At 38.1% G+C, this 21711-nt stretch overlaps 1 protein-coding gene across 1 annotated transcript in view; it reads left to right on the forward strand.

Moving 5' to 3' along the window:
- Positions 1-21711, forward strand: part of Dnah12 (dynein axonemal heavy chain 12) — a 166890-nt gene that overhangs the window by 46248 nt on the left and 98931 nt on the right. The window contains exons 21-32 of the mRNA XM_060390747.1: positions 1870-1991; positions 2085-2367; positions 5890-6009; positions 6303-6459; positions 6849-7021; positions 9131-9283; positions 9556-9795; positions 10327-10572; positions 10874-10993; positions 14646-14755; positions 17293-17476; positions 17613-17753. Coding sequence (XP_060246730.1) covers positions 1870-1991; positions 2085-2367; positions 5890-6009; positions 6303-6459; positions 6849-7021; positions 9131-9283; positions 9556-9795; positions 10327-10572; positions 10874-10993; positions 14646-14755; positions 17293-17476; positions 17613-17753 — 2049 coding nt within the window. The remainder of the gene's footprint in view (positions 1-1869; positions 1992-2084; positions 2368-5889; positions 6010-6302; positions 6460-6848; positions 7022-9130; positions 9284-9555; positions 9796-10326; positions 10573-10873; positions 10994-14645; positions 14756-17292; positions 17477-17612; positions 17754-21711) is intronic.

Consider the following 21711-nt stretch of genomic DNA (forward strand, 5'->3'; position numbering starts at 1 on the left):
TTAACTTACTTGACTCCCACTATATACAACCACTGCAGGAAGTAAACAGAGACATAAAATAGTGAGAAGAGGATGGAGACTGCATGATCAGTACAAGTGGTTCTATATTTGCTTGGAAGTGTTAATTAGGGAAAGAATCTACTCTCAATTGGTCTCAATTTCTATGTGTCTCTCCTACGAAGAGTACGCTATCCCTGATAGGCTATGGTCAGATAGAAAGGGAGGAGGGCCTCCCCTATAAGTGGACTAGGGGAGGGGCATAAGGGGAGAAGAGGGAGGGTGGGTGGGACTGGGAAGAGGTGAGGTAGGGGGCTACAGCCGGGATACAAAGTGAATAAATTGTAATAATAAATAAATAAATAATTTAAAAAGAATACATCGTACGTGTTCCTAATGTTGAAAACTGTTTTTCCACACATTTAGCATAAACTAAATGCATCTACTTTTTAAATGTATTCAACTTAAGAAATAACTTTTTCCAATGCTGAGAGGAAAACTAAATAAGTACTAGATTTATTGAGAGTTCATTACAGAAATATGAGTTTCAAGGATTTTTATCTTACTGACTTTAGGAGCTTGTTAGTACATGGTTTCTTGTAGATTAGAGATCAGAATTTGTGTGTGTATGTGAACAGCCAGGGTATACACTTTTTAGGCTTTATGAGGCATGTGGCCTATTATTGCTTACTTCTGCCATCATATGGTAAAAAGCAGCCAGAACTAATATATAATGAATGGGTGTGTTCCTACCATAATAAAAGTTTGCTTGTAGATACTGACAACATTGTTTCTTATGTTATGAAATAGCATTATCTTCATTTTATCATTAAATGTATTTAATTAAATTAATTTAAAATTTTCATTAATTTTGAGACAAGGCCTCTAGCCCAAGTCTCTTCAAATTCTCTGTGCAGCTGAGAATGACCCTGAGCTTCTGCCCTCCTGCGTCTGCTTGTGGGGTTCTGGGGCTGGTTGTGCACCAGCACCTCCGTTTATGCATGGCTCTGGCACGAGGACTCTCGGCTGCATGCAAGCTGAGCAAACGCGCTGCCAGCTGAGCTACACAACTAACCCCCTGTAAATTTTTTAACCTTCTGAAAGTATAAAAACATTCTTAGTTTGAGGATCATTCAAAAACCAGCAGTTGGCTAGATCTGGACAGTGAGATATACACTGCCAAAACCTGCTATAACTTAAGTTCAAAATTTATAGTTATAACAACTAAAATTAAATCACACACCCTTCTAACAAGACTCTTCCCATGTCGTTTAAAAACATAGGCACTATTAAGACTGCTCAGGGGTTAAGAGAACGTCTCTCTTTTCTAGAGAGCTCAAGTGGAGTTCCCAGCAGCACCCAACTGCCTGTAGCTCCAGCTCCAGGGACATGCGGCCCCTTCGTCCTCACAAGGCACCACACTCCCATGCACAAACCCGAGCTCAGACATGCCTTCATTCACGCACACAATTAAAATAAAAAATTAAGTCATTACAAGAACATAATAAGTTCTTGACATATGACACAATAGTCATACGTTATTTGTAACTAATGTTCTTGGATGTGCAATCTATATGATTTACTGAATTTTAATATTTTTCACATTATAAAAGAAATTTCAAAGCTGGATGTGGTACCTACGATCTCAGCATTTTGGGGGGGGTGGCGCCTAGAGCAAGAATAGAATTATAAATTCTTGTCCAGCCTGGACTATATAGTGAGACCTGTCTAAAAGGGGGGGTGGTGGAAGGGAGTATTTCGCTACTAATTTCATAAAGTTTTAAAAATGTTAACACTTTGACGTGTGCATATTAATGCTTATGTCTTATAAAAAGCACATAAGTGTGTCTCATATGAATCTGTGTCTTTTAGGTTCTTGCTGCTACCTCTTTAACAGGCTTATTGGAAAAGCTACTGAATTGCAATGACCTTTTGGAAAAAATAATGAAAGGACTGAATGCATATCTTGAAAAAAAGCGACTTTTCTTCCCTCGGTATGGTAGACAGTCAACTGTGCTGCAATTTAAAACCTCTTCTGTGGGTGATGAACTGCCACTAATGTTATCTTATTATCATATTTTTTCCAGCTTTTTCTTTTTATCTAATGATGAAATGTTAGAGATTTTGTCAGAGACCAAAGATCCACTCAGAGTTCAGCCACACTTAAAAAAGTGCTTTGAGGGCATTGCCAAATTGGAGTTCCTGCCTAATCTGGATATTAAAGCCATGTACAGCTCTGAGGGTGAGCGAGTGGAGCTGATTGCACTCATTTCCACATCTGCAGCGAGGGGTGCTGTAGAGAAATGGCTCATTCAGGTCGAAGATCTAATGCTCAGGAGTATTCACGACGTGATTGCTGCATCCAGGCTGGTATGTCTCTTAGGATTAAGTAAGATACATTCTGCAAATGCTGCTCTTTTATTTGTTTGGTGAACATTATTTTTTCTCTATTTCTAACATCATTAGTAAGAATTGACAAGAATAATAGACATAATAACCGTACAACAGTAGAGGTATGTTATAAGAGGAGAATGTAGTATCAGGAAGAATAATAGAGGTATCAATTTAGAATGGGAGAGGGTCCAGTAATAGGCTCCTAGCAGAAGTTAGCCTGAGACTGAGATATAAAAGATAAATAGAAAATACCTAGATAAAACATGAATCAAAGGACAAGTATCCTGTGTAAAGTCTGTGGACTCAGACTCAAGGATTTGTGAGACACTGTAAGAAGATCTCTGTGCCTTGAGTAGAGTATGAAGACAAATGAAGGCTGACAGGAAAATAGGCCAGGGAGTCATTTTTATTTTACATAGGAAGGTTAAAAGTACTTTAATCAGGGGAAATTCATAATCTGGTTTATATTATATGCCACTAGGACTACGGTATAAAGGGTAGATTAGTAGACGGTCAGGACAGGAAGACAAATTAGGAGACCCTTGTGTTAGCATAGACAACAGGTTATGCAGGCCAACACCATGCAAGTGCTGAGAGATGTGGAGCAACTTAATGAGAAATATTTCTGTATCTAATTCCAACATGTCTTAAGTTGATCGTATAGGAAAAGGGGGAGAAGGGAGAAGGTCTCACAAATCACTTGAATATTTTTTAACTTTTATTAATTATACTTTAGTCACTTTGTATCCCCCCATAAGCCCCTCTCTCCTCCCCTCCTAATCCCACCTGAATATTTTTGACAGGAGCATATAGATGAGATTTACTCTGGGGGAATGCCTGGAGGAGAAGTAGGTTTGTGGAGGCTTGTGAAAGAATTTTATTTCCTAAATGTCAGAATTGCCATGTTGCCAGACATGGGAGCTCACAGCTACAGTCTCAGCACTGGAGAGGCCGAGGAAGGTGGACTGCCCAGAGTTTGACCGCAATCTGGGCTACATGGTTCCAGCTCAGCTTGGGCTACACAGTGAGATTCTGTCTTAAAACAAAACCAAAAATAAGGAATAACCATAGAAATGGTTAAGCAGGTAAAGGTTCTTGAAGCCAAGCCTGACAGTTTGAGCCCTAAAATCCGTATGATGGATCCGCTGACTGCCACAAGTTGTCTTTGGATTGTCACATGTGCACTTTGGCATATATACCTGTCCCAACAACATATAAGCAAACAAACACTTAAAAAAAACTCAGCAAATAAAACTTTGCAGTGTTACTTATGTATTTCTAGTAGGCAAACAGCCACGTGCTTTAATAGTTGCTGATTAGGGTCAGACACTCTCAAGCTTGGTGTTCAATAAATTATCTAGTTCATTTGTTGCTTCTGAGGCTTAACTACTTTAAAATTCTAAATGAGATGAACACACATGAGTCACATAATAAATAGAAGGAAATATAGTCCCTGGACACTTTATTTTCAAGATAGGGTTTCTCTGTATAACAGCTTTGGCTGTCCTGGACTCCCTTTGTAGACCAGACTGGCCTCAGACTCACAGAGGTCTACCTGCCTCTGCCTCCCAAGGGATTAAAGGTGTGAGTCACCATGCCCAGCATTTTTTTTAATGTACATTGGTGTTTTGCTTACATGTATGTTTGTGTCAGGGTATTGGATCCCCTGGAACAGGAGTTACAGACAGTGATGAGCTGTTATATGGGTGCTGGGAATTGAACCCAGGTCCTCTGGAGACGCAGCCAGTGCTCCGTCTCTCCAGCCCCCAGCCCCTGGATACTTTTATGTACCTCACTTAACGCTAATCAAGTCATTCTAATCTTGAAATATATGCTTTACCTTGTTCTGCCTTCACACCTCAAAGGAGCAGGTGCTCAGCAGCCGTAGTTTGAGAAGCTTTGTAGCCTATGTCTAGAGAGTCACTGCGTGAGGGACATCGCCTTTCCCTTAAAAGTGCCCGAGCAAGCTTATCTGTCAAAATTATTATTTTAATTACGTGTAGTTTCTCTGTGTGTGTATATGTGCACATTAGTGCAAGTGCCGTGGAGGCCAGAGACATCACATCCTTCTGGACCTGGAGTTCCTGGACAGTGTAAGCTGCCAGACGTAAGTGCCGCGAACTGAACTCTGGTCCTTTGAAAGAGCAGTACATGTTCTTAGCCACGGAGCCATCTCTCTAGCCCAGAACTTTTTCTCTTGAGATGGCTTTTCTGCAGCTTCATCATTTTTGCAATAAATGTTTTTTCTTTCTTCTTTGTCATTTCAAACTAAAAACACATAAGAAAGCATCAATATTGCCCATGGAGTGTTATTTTCATTGGCATAGAAAATGTCCCTGCCGTGGATCTGGCAGTCATTACTTTTCTTTAGAGCTTATATTACTTTGTTATTTCAAATTATCTATGAGGTTTGGTTTGGTTTGGTTTGGTTTTTTTGAGACAGGGTTTCTCTGTGTAGCCTTCGCTGTCTCAGACTCCCTTTGTAGACCGGGCTGGCCTTGAACTCACAGTGATCTGCCTGCCTCTGCCCTGAGTGCTGGGATCAAAGGCATGTGTCACGCCTGGCAGAAGGAAGCTACTTTTAAACTATTAAATCTTTCCTCCAAAATACATTTAAAGCTTTTGAAACACGAAAGTATTAGTAATAGATGAAAGTGTATTTCAAACTCCAATGTACAGATTGTTAAAATGTATATAATTTAATAAATGTAGGTATATATCCTGGTTATATAAGTTTTTAGAAAAGTTTTGGATAAGTAACATATACATTCTAATTACTAGCCCAGTTTTTAAATATATTATATGGTCTCTGTCTTAGTTGCTATGAAAAAACCTCATGTAAACAACTTAAGGAAGAAAGTGTTTATTTTAGCTCACAATTCAAGGTACAGGCAGTTGTGACAGGGAAGTCAAGATAGCAGGAGCCAGAGCAGCTGGCCACATTGCGGGCCCAACCAGGAAGAAGAAAACCATGAATGCTTGCTAGTGCTTCGCTTTCTTTCTCCATTTTATACACTCCAGAATCCTCTGCCCAGGGAACAGTCCCACCACGGTTAAGATGGGTCTTCTTGACTCTATTAATCAAGATATACCCCCCATAGTCATGCCCAGAGGCCTGTCTCCCAAGTGACTCTGGAGTCTGTCACGTCGACAATTAACACTAAGCAGCAAGTTTCCTTTTCAATTAAAATTTGATATCAAATTTTATTTGATGTCGAAGATATATTTGAAGTCTAATATATTTGATCTGCTTGCAAGCTTTTGTACATTCATAAATCATATTTAAGCACAAACCCATTTCATAACCTTCACACCTCTTATGCATGACTTTTTAAATGGTTTAATGAAATTTTCATATTTTCCTTATAATAGAAATATTTGTTGTTCACCAAAAACTTGACAACTAGCCCAGCAAAAGAACTTAAAAACTGCTAGATGTTTACAGCTCTATTTTCTGTTGTAACCTTTTCAAGAGAGAAATTCATTTTAATTATTCAGGCTTATCCAGAATCTGCGAGAAAGGACTGGGTGAGAGAGTGGCCTGGCCAGGTTGTTCTCTGTGTTTCTCAGATGTTCTGGACTTCCGAGACCCAGGAAGTTATCAGTGGAGGACCAGAGGTAAAGCATTAAGTGATTTTAAACAACAGCATTCTTTTTTTTATTTTTGTATTTCTTTGTTTGCTTCTCTGCTCTTTACAAAGATAATACCCTACTCGATTTTTATATGTAGCGTTAAAATTATATACTTTTTAAAAGCTCTGTTTTTACTAATATTACATAAACTAATTCTATAATCCGCGTATTTTCTGAAATAGATATGAAGTAACATTTATTTCATAATAAATAGATAAATGTAAGTTATATGCCATGCATTTGTACATAACATCAGTTAAACTACTGTAACTTCGTAGGGACTAAAGAAGTACTACCAGGAGCTCCAGTATCAACTAAATGATATCGTAGAGCTGGTGAGAGGGAAATTGTCTAAACAGACCAGAACCACACTGGGAGCCTTGGTTACGATTGATGTCCACGCTAGGGATGTTGTCATGGACATGATTGAGATAGGTAGGTCACTGTTTCTTTAATATAAAATGTAAACTATTGATAGCTTCTAAGAAACAAAGAAATGAAGTTTTTCTTAATAGAAATTCTTTTTGAATGATCTTTTCTTTCTTTCTTTCTGTTTATTTGTTTGCTTGTTTTTCGAGACAGGATTTCTCTGTGTGGCCCTGGCTGTCATGGAACTCACTCTGTAGACCAGGCTGGCCTGGAACTCACAGAGATCTGCCTGCCTCTGCCACCCGAGTGCTGGGATTAAAGATGTGTGCCACCACCATCCAGTAAATGATCTTTTCTTTAATTTGAAAACATGAGTTATTTAATATTTGCTGTTATGATAAAAAGATTACTTTTCAAATTATTTTCACTTAATGATTTTATTTCATTCTTTCTAGGTGTCTCACATGATACAGATTTCCAGTGGCTTGCTCAACTTCGTTATTACTGGGAATATGAGAATGCGCGAGTTCGTATCATTAATTGCAACGTAAAATATGCTTATGAGTATCTTGGTAACTCACCTCGACTTGTCATAACTCCTCTAACTGACAGATGTTATAGAACATTGGTATGCACTTGCATTATTTTGTCCACACATTAAAGATTACTTTTTGGTACAGAATTTATTTTCTTGCCCATATTTAATATTAAATGGTCTCATTTGTTTAAAATATTTTTTACAGTTATTTATGTGTGTATGTGTTCTGTTCTCTCCTACCTGATGGGACCTGCATGCAGATTAAACCCAGGTTCTCAGGCTTGGTGTCAAATACCTTTACCTGCTTTGTCATCTCACTGGCTCCTCATTTAGTAACTTATCTCTAATAATCAAATGCGCTTATCCTTTCCAAACCACAACTTTTTCACAAAAATCATTTTATTATATATACATGTATAGTATATTATATATTGTATATATTATATGTTTTGTATAGAATGTGTATAATATTTAATACATGTAAATGTATATATGTATATACATGCACGTTTACATTTGTGTATATGTGATGATATACATGTACACATATAACATAATTGTTTATACATTTATAATATATTTATGGAATGTGAGAATGCTGGTGTGTGCTGCAGCATGTGTCTACACCACAGAGACGACTGTCAGGAGTGAGTCTGTTCTAGCCTTTTCCCCTTGGTTTCAGGGACTGACCTCAGGTTGCCATGCTTGAGCTACAAACGCTTTTCCTGTTCAGATTGCCACACCCCTAAATAGAGTATTTACTCCTCAGTCCTCCCCTTTCAGTATACGAATGGTTTGAATTCTATTGTATACAAGTCATGAGTCACTTCCACCGTGACTAATCAGAAAAAGAAAGGTGCTGAAGATAAAAGACAAAATCAGATCTTCAGAAAATAGCATCCACTCTTACAGTGGGATACTAGAGAGGTGCAGGAAAGTCAAGGGAACAGCTCCATTCCAGAACTCCAGATTACTGCCGCTGGCTATGAATGACAGAACTAAAAGTAGGAGGTGCTGTAGAGGCCTGGGCTGGGTCGGGAAGACAGAAGCACAGCTGCTAAAACCCCACGGCAATGTCTGTTGGAAATTTCAAATGATTAAAAATATAGTCATGTGTCAGTTAAGGATAGAGATGTATTCTGGAAAATCTTTTTAGGTGATTATGTCTCATGCAAATGCCACAAAATACGCATTTGCAAAGCTAGATGTTTCCCAAAACTAGATGGTATGGACAACAGGGTGAGGTTGTGTGGCACATGTCATCGACACCATCTATTGTTAGGCGAAGCATCATTACATGGTATATCTGCAGAGTGTGTGTGTGTGTGTGTGTGTGTGTGTGTGTGTGATTAAATAATGCATGGGAAACAAGGGAACTGCTAACAAATCATCCATTGTCCATCTGAAATTTAAGTTTCCCTATGCATTATGTATTTTTATTTGCTGCATCTGCCAATCCAATCTGCGAATCGAGGAGGAGCATGAAGAAACAGCAACTCATTAAATGATGAGTAGGTTAGAATATAAAGTTGAGTTCTTTAGTAGCAGATGAAACGAGGATTCTTGTGCTTGTGATTTAGTAGGGAAATAACTCATATACTGCTGAATTTAAACTTTGATTAATGAAAAAGAAGAATGCATATTAACTCTAATACAAAGTAGAGAGCAGTAACATTGGTAATATAGAGCAGTTCTTTGGGGATTCAGAAAATAGAGACCGTACCAGGAGTGAAAGGCACAATCTAGAGAAGTCACAGATGATGCATTTGTTTGTCTTCCAAATAGGAGCCCCAATTGTACCATTTATTTCAGGTGTTTACCCTCTTCGTAATTAGCCATCTGGAAGGCGCCTCTGTTCTCTTCTACTTACATTCCCACATCTACTTTGGGAAGAAAAGTACCCTGAATTAATTTGACTCCCTCAGAGCTAGATTCACTGTTCTTGAAGGGGAATTACGCATATGTGAAGTATTAGACGACAAGGAGAGTTTGTTACATGTCCTGCTGTGGAGACCCTTTAAACTTTCTATTTGTATAGCCATGACATTCTAGGCTGAAAAGTAACGGAACAACATAATGATTTAGAGCTTCCCTGAAGCTACAGATACGAATAACTTCATTTGGCCAACACCTATCTACTTTGTCTGTTTTTAGCTAATCATAGATTTCTTTTCACACATGCTATTTTGTTTTTTTCAGATAGGTGCTTTCTATTTAAACCTTGGTGGTGCTCCAGAAGGGCCAGCAGGCACAGGGAAAACTGAAACCACCAAGGACCTGGCTAAAGCTCTTGCCGTACAGTGTGTAGTATTCAACTGCTCCGATGGGCTGGACTATCTAGCAATGGGAAAGGTAGTAATATCAAATGTTACTGGCTTACAGCTGGGTCTACCTACCTGTGCACACCAAGCAAATGCATGCGCTAATATTACTGGGGTTGTAGTTTAAGTGTTGCTTGGGCCTTTCATTTTAGTGGCAAAGACATTGATAATAGCCTTGGAGCTTTTTAAACTTAACTTTTAATTATGACTTAGGAGGTCAAATGCCTTTCTTTCTTTCTTTCTTTTTTTAACAGATGATATCCTTTCTTAAGAAAATTCACCATTTTCATTCCATCTTCTTAGTTTTTCAAAGGGCTGGCTTCTTCCGGTGCTTGGGCTTGCTTTGATGAATTCAATCGAATTGAGCTGGAAGTGTTATCAGTGGTGGCACAGCAGATTCTTTGCATTCAGAGAGCCATTCAACAGAAACTGGATGTCTTCATTTTTGAAGGGACAGAGCTTAAGCTCAACCCAAACTGTTTTGTAGCTATTACCATGAATCCCGGCTATGCAGGACGTTCTGAACTGCCAGACAACCTCAAGGTAATTTTTTTTAAAGAGTCTAAGATTGTTAATAAAACATAATGGCACAATCCATTTAAAATGTTATAAATCCCTCCACATATTTTGTCGTTTCGTTTTTCTCACTTCCATTTGGTTTAAGGTTGACCTCCAAAACCTTATTTGCTTGGCGATACAGGGGCTTGGATTCAGACATACTACACACTCCACCATCGAACTGCCTCACAAGGCCACTTTCACTTTTATTTTGACACAGTCTCACTGAATTGCCAAGTCTGGCGTTGAACTTGTCACCTCCTGTTTCACTCTTGTGAATAGCCAGTATTATCCATGTATGCTACCGTGCCCAGCTTTCGAAAGCATTTTTAGAAATCCCAAACTAGCAAGAACATAAAAACATTTAACTACTGCTGAAAAAAATAGTTTATAAATAGATGTTTCATTTAAGGAATAAACTTTACTGTCGATATCTTTTGATCCTGTGTCTGCTGCTTAGCTTTAAACATGTCTTCTTTTATGTAAGTAATATATTTTGTTTATTATATGCCTCAGGTTCTTTTTAGAACAGTAGCTATGATGGTTCCAAACTATGCCCTCATAGCAGAAATCTCCCTCTACTCCTATGGATTTTTGAATGCAAAACCTCTGTCTGTGAAAATAGTAATGACCTACAGGCTTTGCTCAGAGCAGCTGTCATCACAGTTTCATTATGACTATGGAATGCGAGCAGTGAAAGCCGTTTTAGTGGCAGCTGGAAATCTGAAACTAAAATACCCCCTTGAAAATGAGGATATACTGGTAAGCATTAATTAAGTATGTGCATTAAGAAAGCCTCAGCAGAAAGACAGCTTCTCTAGTGAGATTAACCAGGAAAGAGAGTTGCTGTTCTAGGTCTTTTATAAGAGTGAGAATGTAATATTAGGCTTATTATTGTACTTTATACAAAGCATAAAGGCCGTTAGGTTTGGTAAGCACAGGGTTAGTTTTCACTATGGAGATTCTCTGAGCACTCTAAGATGAACCGGCTTTTGACTAAGGGTGTGTGCAGTGGACATAATAGGACAGGCAATTAAATACATCCTCCTTTTTGTGATTTTAGCTCCTTCGATCAATCAAAGATGTAAATGAGCCAAAGTTTCTATCCCACGACATACCTTTATTCAATGGGATAACTAGTGACTTATTTCCTGGTATTAGGCTTCCTGAAGCTGACTACAAGGTAAGTAAGCCCATAAGAATGACTTACTCTGTACAATAAATTCAACTGATGGCTCGATTCTTTACAAACCTTTATTAAATTGGGGACCTTATTCTGTTTGGATGTTCTTATAAAGGAAGTTTGCAGACATTTCTTATTTTTCAAAAAAAAATTGGAAGAGTTTGAAAAGGATTGATATTAGTTCTTTAAAGATTTACCAAAACCCCTGTGATTATTGTAACTATTAAAATATACAAAATTCAAAATAAGAAAAAAATAAATATAAAAAGATACTTGATAGGATTTTATTTTAAATCCATAAGGCTTGGTTTGTAGCTTAATATATGGTCCATTTTGTAAAATTTTCATCCACCTAAGAATATGTATTCTGTTGCTATTTGGGGAGAATGTTTAGGTCTATTAGCTTTACTTAGACTGAAGTATCATTCAAGTTTGTTTCTTTATTGATTTGATGTTTGGTTGTCTGGTGAGTATTGAGAGTAGCCTGCTAACTGTCACTGTCTTATAGTTCATGTCTCCTTTAGAGCCTTGGTGTTTGCTGTGTATCATTAAGTGCCCTGCCTTGGTTTTTTGTTTTGCTTTATTTTGTTTTGTTTTGTTGTTGAAAAACTGTCCTCTTTGTCATTGTTGAAGACTTATTTATTGTTTTCTAATTTTTTTGTAGTATTCAGCTTAAAGCTGATTTTGTCTTTTTACTATTTGTAAATATTTATTTATAAATAAGTATGTCTTTCTCTGCTCTTTCTCTATTTTTATTTTTATGGCATATCTTTTCTCATCCCTTTGGTTTTGATCTGTGAGTACTCTATAAGATGAAATAAGCAGCAAATATTTTGGTCTTGTGTTTGTTTAATCAATTCAGTCATTTTATGCATTTTTATTAGAGGCTATAATCCATTTATACTCAAAGTAATTAGAAATTTTTAAATTCTGTGTGCCCTCCCCCCCGCTTCTGTGAGTGTGTGTGTGTGCACATGTAGAGGTCAGAGAACAGCTTGTAGGTGTTCTCTCCTTCCAACATGTGTTTCTCAGGGACTCACTCAAGTTGTTAGGCTTGGTCCGGTGGCAGGTGCCTTTATCTACTGAGCCAGCCCCAAGTTAATTATTGATATGTAAGGAGTAACTCATGTTATTTGTTGTTTCCTGATTGCACATCTGTTTTTTTCCCTAGTTTCCTTTATTGTTTAAAAGCTTCCTGGAATATGCTTTTCTGAGATTTGCATAAAACTTATTTATAGCTTGCTTTTAAAAGTTGATAGCAACTTTAACATTTACCTAACAGCCAATATCCGCATATAAGCAAATACATACCATATTTGTCTTTCTAGGTTGGGATACCTCACTCAAGATCATTTTTTTTCTAGTTCCATTTATTTACCTGTAAATTTCATGATTTCACTTATTAAAAATGACGGTTAATACTCCATTGTGTAAATGTACTCTCATTTTCTTTATTCATTTTCCTGATGAGGAACATCTAGGTTGTTTCCATTTTCTGGACATTACAAGTAGAGCAGCAATAAACCTGGTTGAATAAATGTCTCTGTGGTAGGATGAAGCACCTTTGGGGATATGCCCAACAGTGATGCAGCTGGATCTTGGGGTATATACTTACTCTTAACAGTTTCTTTCTTCCGCATTTTATATGCTATACAGCTATATTTAGGTCCTTTCCTCCACTAGAAGTTTATCGGGGGAGGTGTGTGCAGGGTTGAGACAGAGTCTCACAATGTATCACTGGCTGGTTGGGATCTCACCATGTAGAACAGATAGACTGACCCAAAACTCATAGATATGTACCGGCTTTTGCTCCCAAGTGCTGGCATTAAAGGTGTACATAACATTAAAGGGGCTAGTAAAGGGGACTTTATTTTTTTTTTATTTTTTATTTTTTTTTTGCTTCAAGATCTTGAATATTTTAATTCCATTTATGAAAACAGAAACATTTGAGTAGAAGCTAATGGTAAATGCGAACTCTGGCTGAAATTTAGCATGTTACTTTTCTTTTTTTTTTAATTTTTTATTTAACTTTTATTAATTACACTTTATTCCTTTTTTTTTTTTAATTTTTCATCAATTACACTTTATTCATTCTGCATCCCCCTATAAGTCCCTCCCTCCTCCCATCCCAATCCCACCCACCCTCCTCCCTCTGCTTGCATGCCACTCCCCAAGTCCACTAATAGGGGAGGTTCTCCTCTCCTTTCTGATCTTAGTCTGTCAGTTCACATCAAAAGTGGCTGTATTGTCCTCTACTGTGGCCTGGTAAGGCTGCACCCCCCCCCCCCCAGAGGGAGGTGATCAAAGAGCAGGCCAATCAGATTATGTCAGAGGCAGTCCCTCTTCACATTACTATGTAACCCAATTGGACTCTGAACTGCCCTGGGCTACATCTGTGCAGGGGTTCTAGGTTATCTCCATGAATAGTCCTTGGTTGGAGTATGAGTCACTGGGAAGTTCCCTATGTTCAAATTTTCTTGTTCTGTTGCGGAATTTTAGGTAAGAACTGGGAAATAGTAAGAGCTGGAGAGGACAGGGTCTCCACAAGGAGAGCAACAGAATAAAGGGGACTTTAAAAGAGCTGTGGTGGTGTTTGCCCAGTATCTTGACAGGATGTGATGAAACACCATGACCAACATCAACTTGGGGAAGAAAGCATTTGTTTGTTTGAGACAGGGTTCCTTTGTGTAGCCCTGTCTGTACTGGAACTCACTCTCTAGACAAGGCTGACCTCAAACTCAGATCTGCCTACCTCTCTGCCTCTAGAGTGCTGGGATTAAAGGCACCCAGCTGGAAATGATTAATTTACACTTCAATATCACAGTTCATAGTCCAAAGAAGTCAGGATAGGGACTCAAGCAGGGCAGGAACCTGAGGCAGGGGCTGATGCAGAGGCCATGGAGGGTGCTGCCTACTGGCTTACTTTCCATGGCTTGCTCAGCCTGTCTTTTATAGACCTCAGGACCACCAGCTGAGGGTGACACCATCTCCAGTGGGCTGGGCCATTTAAGAAAATGCCTTACAGGCTTACCTGCTTCCTGATGTTATTTTCTCAGTTGAGGTTCCCTTCTTTCAGATGACTGTAGCTTGTGTCAAGTTGAGTTGACATAAAATTAGCCAAGACACCCAGGAAAGACTAATCCATTTCTGAACTTAAGTTCTATCAGAATGACTTGTATCTACAATGCCTATGGCTCTTGATTTTTTTTTTTTTCCAAGACAGGGTTCCTCCGTGTAGCCCTGGCTCTCCTGGACTTTGCTTTGTAGATCAGGCTGGCCTCAAACTTACAAGGATCCATCTGCCTCTGCCTCTGAGTGCTGGGATTAAAGGCATGCACCACCACGCCCAACTGGCTCTTAAATTTTTAATGATTTTTTTTTAGCCTTTCTGCTTATTCCTGGTTGCTATGGTATGAAGGATTATCCAGCATATTCTTTTGTATCTTAACCAAAAATGGAATTTTGGCAAATAATTGTTTTTATTTAATACACATCCAATGCTAAGATGCTATGATCATTAATAACTTACATTGTTATATTAATATACTTATATTAATCCATTTATTCTTTTTAATTTGAAAACAATCTTTCTATATGACATGACTTATAATAACACTTTATAGAAACACATTTCACTTTTATTTTATTTCAGGAATTTTTGGAATGTGCATATGAAACCTGCCAAGAACATAATCTTCAGCCTGTTAAATTTTTTCTTGAAAAAATTATTCAGACATATGAAATGATGATTGTTCGACACGGGTGAGAATATTGATTATCTGCTATAGTTTGCTGTTACTTTAAATTCAAGTAAAGAACTAAAATAAGCAATAAAGTTTGTATATTAGGAAGGCTATGGAACAAATAACTCCTCCCTCCTCAGTACCTTACAGCAAAAAACAAAGAACCTGGAGTCAGGTGCATACCTGTAATCCAGATGGCTTGTGACCATCTGAGGATGGTCTTGAGATCCACACCAGGCTGGCCTATGTATGAAGTCTTAGAAACTGAAATAAACACAGCTTACACTGTTAGGAAACAATTCTGAAATCCACTTGGGCACATAATGACCCCATTTTCAGAGATGGATTTCCTGTGAAACTAACAGAGTTTAAGCTTCAGGACCTCTTCCTTGTTGAGAGCCATCCAACAGCTATAAACATTTCATGTTTATTTTATAAGATTGATATGTAACTTATAAGGTTGATACGTAATTTTGTATTCATAATTGTATGTATTATATATTTCATATATGTATATGTATACATAAAATGTTTTTTCCTCTAAAAGATCTCTTAAATTGTGTAAACTTAAGGTTCTTTATAACATCTTAGACATAACTCTGCTTGATCTTTGTTTCCTGGGAGGGACTTTCTAATCAGCTGTTTTCCACAGGACTTGACTTAACCTTTGAATGATCTTCCTATTTTTGTCTTCTTTCCTCAACATGCATGAAGTAACAAGAAAGAAAAATGTTATTTTTGCTAACAGAAGAATGATTCTAGCCATTTTCTGCTTACAGAAAGTTAGGGTCTAATAATCACAATTTTTGAAAAGTCAAAGAACGACTTTGTATTATGTAAAATTTCAAACATATACTAAAATGAGGGAATAGTAACTCAATCCTCACATATCCAGAGTTGAATACCTATATGTTTTGTTAGGCCAGAGACAGGAGGTAGAAATCAGTAGACATCTTCAGAAATTATAATCAGCTTTTATGTGTTTTAGCCTCTGTCTGCCCTAAGTACAGTTTATTATCATATTTCTCTAAATCCTGTGGTAACCCTAACTGTGCCCAGCTTAGTGGACTCCGCACTCCCAGCTCGTTTGCATCAAGCCTTGTTTCCTGCTGAAATGGTCACTGTAGCCCTCCTTACCTGCAGTTTTCACGTCTATGGTTTCAGCTACCCACAGTCAATCAGCCGCAGCCTGGAAACACTAAGGGACAATTTCACATGTTGAGATAGAGAGAGCACTGTCATATGATCTTCTCCTAGTTTATTATTGTAATTACTCCACTTTATGACTAGCTATTGTTATTCTCTTACTGTGTCCAATTTATAACAACATTTATCACAGTTATTAATGTGCAGGGAAAACATGGTCTTATACATACTTGTAGAGCATCCGTGGAGTATCTACTGGTGGACTAGAACGTAGCTCCCAAAGGTTGGGGGACTTCTACACTGAGACCCACATTAATCCTTTATAGAGTTTTGTAATGTGATAAAATAGCCCTGTTCTCGGCTTGATCCTTTATACCATTCTGAGTTTTCATTGTTGAAAGTTTTCTTTTTCTTTTCTTTTTCTTTTTTTGCTGCTGTGTATGAGAATCCTAAGGTTACTGAATTTCTGAGCTCCCTCTATTCTCTTTCACACCCACTTGCAGAGAGACCTTTCCCTCACGTCCTCTGTGCTCATTGTTTGAAATTCCTTATTAAATTCAGCCATATCTTTTCATTGCACCTAACAATGCTGTATTCACTACTCTTTCTCCCTTATTTAGGTATATTATTATCTGTCTTCCAAGTCATCTAAATGATTAAATTTATCAAATATTTTAACATTGTATAATAACAATTATCAATAATTTATCCTCTGGAGACTGTTAATTTGCCCTGGTTTCTAAGCCAATGTATTATATTTTGTTTTTCTTTTATTATGGCAAGAACATCTTCCCTAGGATGGGCTAAGCTACACTGTTATTTACAATGCAAAGGCTTATTTTTCACTCATGCTGTCTATCCATAGGTTATCAGGGAGATTCTGTTTCTCATAGTCATAAAGATTAGCGATATCTCGACATCGTGGCTCATGGTCTTACTAGAGGGGTGACAGAACTCTATCAGTTCCCTTACTGGCAATTATCTACCTTGTATGACTCATAATCACCTGCAAGAGTGGCAGAGAGGTCTGTGTGCCAGGAGGAGGTCTGGAAATCTTTGGCAAAGAGCACTTGTAATCACTATATCAATCGAAAGCTTAGAAACATGTAATCACTATATTAAATGAAAGCTTCTTTCCATATCTTGGTTTTTAATTCAAGAATATAGATATAATAAAATTTCACTGCCATTGAGAGACATTTTATTATATGCTATCTTTGATAGTGTTATGACTGTGGAAAATTCAGTGTAGACTTGATCAGTTTAGAAGTTAAATGTATTTCCACCATATCTGAGAAAACATTTTAGAAATTCAAAAATTATATATGGTGATTGCTACAGAGTAATGTTTTCTATGCTGGTATAAATACTTCATTTTTACCATCTTCCTATATAATCTGCCTTTCATAGTTTTATGTTGGTAGGAGAGCCTTTTGCTGCTAAGACAAAAGTTCTGCATGTGCTAGCTGATATTTTAACGCTTATGAATGAACGCAACTATGGAGAGGAAGAAAAAGTCATGTATAGGACAGTAAACCCAAAATCAATTACTATGGGCCAACTCTTTGGGCAGTTTGATCCAGTGTCTCATGAGGTAATCTCCAAGATTATATTCTTTCCTATAGACAATGCATATTAAATCAAGAAATTAGAAGCATTTCTATGTTTTTAAAGATAAATACAATTTATTTTATGAAAGAAGCTTTTCAGCTTTTTCTTTTTTTTCTCAGTGGACGGATGGTATTGTGGCAAATACATTTAGAGAATTTGCCTTAGCAGAATCACCTGACCGGAAATGGGTTGTATTTGATGGTCCTATTGACACTTTGTGGATAGAAAGTATGAATACAGTATTGGATGATAATAAAAAGGTAAATCACTATTATTTGAAGAAGAACTTATTCAGACATAATTAAGAACTTCTGGGATTATATATTTAAGCTAAAATATGTAAAAATATATACATTTATGAATACCTTTTCAGTAAAGACTATGCTATAAGTTTTTTTGTTTTTAATAGACTAGAAGTGCATTAAAGCTATTGAGAAGTTGTAGTAAAGCTACTGAGTTAACATTATTGTGTTGGAGGACAGGAGCCTACCACAGAGGACCTCTGAAAGACTCTACCTAGCAGTGTATCAAAGCAGATATTAAGACTCATAACCAAACCTTCGGCAGAGTGCAGGGAATCAGAAAAGGGGGTGGGGGAGGAGTAGTTAATATGACCTGGAGAGGACAGGAGTTCCACAAGGACCAAATATATCTGGGCACAGGGATTTTTTATGAGACTGTTTCTCCAAACAAGGACCATGAATGGATGCAACCTAGAACCTCTGCTCAGATGTAGCCCTTGGTAGTATCCAGTATCCAAGTGGGTACCCTAATAAGGGGAACAGGGACTGTCTCTGACATGAACTCAATGGCAGGCTCTTTGACCTCCTCCCTCCACCCCCAGGGTAGGAGCAGCCCTGCTAGGCCACAGAGGAGGACTTTGCAGCCAGTCCTGAAGACACCTGATAAACCAGTATCAGATGAAAGGGGAGGAGGTCCTCCCCTATCAGTGGACTTGGAAAGGGGGAGGGAGGAGATGAGGGTGGGAAGGTGGGATTGGGAGGGAATGAGGGGGCGGGATACAGCAGGGATACAAAGTTAACAAACTGTAACTAATATTAAAAAATAAAAATTAAAAAAAAAAACAGCACAGAATGTTCAAGAAAGAAGTACAGCATACTCTACTTCTGACGTCATGATTTCACATTTCAGTATCACTTAATTTCCAGTCACCTAAAATATGTGTATGACTTCTAGTTCAAGTTTAGCATTTAATTGTAGCTCATGAACCATGATCTTCCACGGTGTAATTTGTAAATTTCTTTCAGGTAGAAAGAGATAGTCCCAAGGTTACGGTTTTATTGTCATGTAGGATATTTAATCATGTAAGATGTTTAATTCATCATACCTCTTTCTCCTACTCCCAATCCTGCCCCTCTTACTCTCTAGCTACAATGTAGCACACAGCTTATGAGTGCTTTGGGGATCAGTTCTACTATATTAGCGATTTCCTCATTAATTGGTTATAAATCTTTCTGATTCTTAGAAATAGTCCTAATTGCTGCCCATACTTTTCATTTTAGCTTTGCTCAGGCTCTTGTCCAGGTTTAATATTATGATCTGAATATGTCCCAGTCTCCATGGAGATGCTGTGGCTCTGTGTTTCTGATTGTGGAAGGACATTCATTTGCTGGTTATTTTTGTGTCTATTGTGTATGTGTTTTCTTAGTGCAATATGAAGAACATTCTGTGCCCTCTAGAAAGGAAAGAACTAGCTTGAGATCAGTGTCAGCCAACTTTTTGCCATGAGTGAATTTATTTATTTTATTCATGTGTGTGTGTGTGTTGGAAATTGAAATCAGGACCTTGTACGAGGTAAAAATGTGCTCAACCACTGAGCTACACTTCCAGTCCATTCTGTATTTTTCCTTAAATTCTGACTCAGGCAGACATAAACTACAAATGCTGGTATGTCTGTGTATTTGTGACAGAGAAATACCTGTAAGTTCTATAAATTTGAGACATATTCCTTGAAGCATGTCAATAAATTACATTACAATATTTGTAAAAACAAAAAAAACATTATTGTATTGGTCACTGTTCTATTGCTGTGAATAGACAGTATGGCCAAGGCAATTCTTATGAAAGAAAGTGGGCTTGCTTACAGTTTCAAAGGGGTAGTCCATATCATCATGGCAGAGAGCATGGAGGCCAGCAGGCTCTGGAACAGGAGCTGAGAGATATATGTAAAATATAAGTAATATCTTAAGTCATAAAGAGGATTAATAGATAAACATCCATGAATCTACCACCCAATTACAATTATTTTTTAACTTTTATTAATTACACTTTATTCACTTTGTATCCCCCCATAAACCTTTCCCTCCTCCCCTCCTAATCCCATCTTTCCTCCCTCTTCTCTACAAATGCCCCTCCCCAAGTCCACTGATAGGGGAGGTCCTCCTCTCCTTCATTCTGATTCTAGTCTATCAGGTGTCATCAGGAGTAGCTGCATTGTCATCTTCTGTGGCCTGGTAAGGCTGCTCCTCCCTCAGGGGGAGGTGATCAAAGAGCAGGCCAATCAGTTTATGTCAGAGGCAGTCCCTGTTCCCATTACTATGGAACCCACTTGGACACTGAACTACCATGGGCTACATCTGTGCAGGGGTTCTAGGTTATCTCCCTGCGTGGTACTTGGTTTGAGTATGAGTCTCTGGTTCAAATTTTCTGGTCCTGTTGTTCTTGTGGAGCTCCTGTCCTCTCCAGATCTTACTATTTCCCACTTGGTAACTGAATCCCTGGGCCTTTCTTATGTTAAGCAAGTATTCTACCATTAGGTCATTTCCCCCACCCAATTTATTTCCATATGTATATGAAATGACTATCCTATTAAATAGTAATTTAATTTCATTAGTACTCAGATTTATTTTTAAGTACCTTGTCATTTTTGTCATTATATTTTTCCTTATTTTCACTCAGTAATATTGATTACACTGAGAGTAGAAAGTAAACAGACAAGTGGTGATGATTTGGAAGGAGGAATTAATCAGTAGAATGAAATATAGGAATTTAAACTCAAAACAGAAGGGTGCTCTCACGTTAGATGAAAGGGGGAGTATGGCCAGAAAGTCTGGATATACAAAGTTGGTAGTGAGAAATGAAAGACAGTCTTCCTGACAACTTGTCTCCAAGAAGCAGTGAGCCTCAGTTCTTCTCAGAGAAAGAAATGAAGCAGTTGTAATTAGCCACGGTGGAAGCTGGGAAGCAGGTCTACTCAGCAGCGCTTCCCAACCTGTGAACCGCATATCAGATACCCTGCATGGTGGATGTTTACATTATAACAGCAAAAATTACAGTTATGAAGCACCAACAAAATAATTTTGTGGTTGGGGTCATCATAATAGAGGAACTGTATTAAAGGGTCACAGCATTAGGAAGGTTGAGGACCACTGATTTAGGGAACCATAGATGCTGTAGTTCTGAAGACCTGGTTCAATTAAAAGCCTTGAATCACCATTCATTCTACCAGGGGCTGCCTTTGTGAGATACTCTCTACAAATAAGCAGCCTGGGCATAGGTGGAGGTAATGTTGCCATGGTTAATACTGTAAGCACACAGAGACTTTAAAGATAATGGCGTGAGAATAGTAGCACTGAATAGAAGGCAGAACTTACTTTAGAAAGGAAATAAAACCAGCCACGGTGAGAAATTCCTTCCAAAGATGAAGAGAAAGTGTATGAGGGAGGAAGATCTGGTATGAGTGGAAGAAGGGGAAACCACAATCAGGCTATATTATGTGAGAAAAAATATCCATTCTCTATAAAAAGAAAAAAGGTGTTTTTGTGTCAGTGGGTGGGAGAGCTGGATGGGTTGGGAGCTGCGGGCAGGGCAGAGATGCTTGGATGTAATAGTTTAGAATCACGTAGTTTTCAAGAGATAAGTTTCCATATGTATGAAATGTATGTCTGGAGCAAAGTAAGTAAAAATAAGCAAAGACAGGTTGGTTAGGATCAGTAGATGTTATTGTTTTGAAATGCTCGTTCGTCCTCATGAACACTGGCCCAGCCTGGAGTTTGAACAAGACTGGGCCAGGCACTGAGTGCTTTGATGAGAAGAAAATCCTCCCGGCCTAGCAGGTGATAGCTAACGCAGGCATTGCCAGATTGCTGACTTGTACTTGACGGTGAGGTAGAAGTTGGTAAAAAACATGGTGGAGTGACGGTGATGTTGGTGTCATAACTTGGTAGCAAGTAGGAGAATGTTTGCCGATATAAGCTG

Source organism: Meriones unguiculatus, chromosome 9 (genome assembly GCF_030254825.1).
Source record: "Meriones unguiculatus strain TT.TT164.6M chromosome 9, Bangor_MerUng_6.1, whole genome shotgun sequence".
NCBI lineage: Eukaryota > Metazoa > Chordata > Mammalia > Rodentia > Muridae > Meriones > Meriones unguiculatus.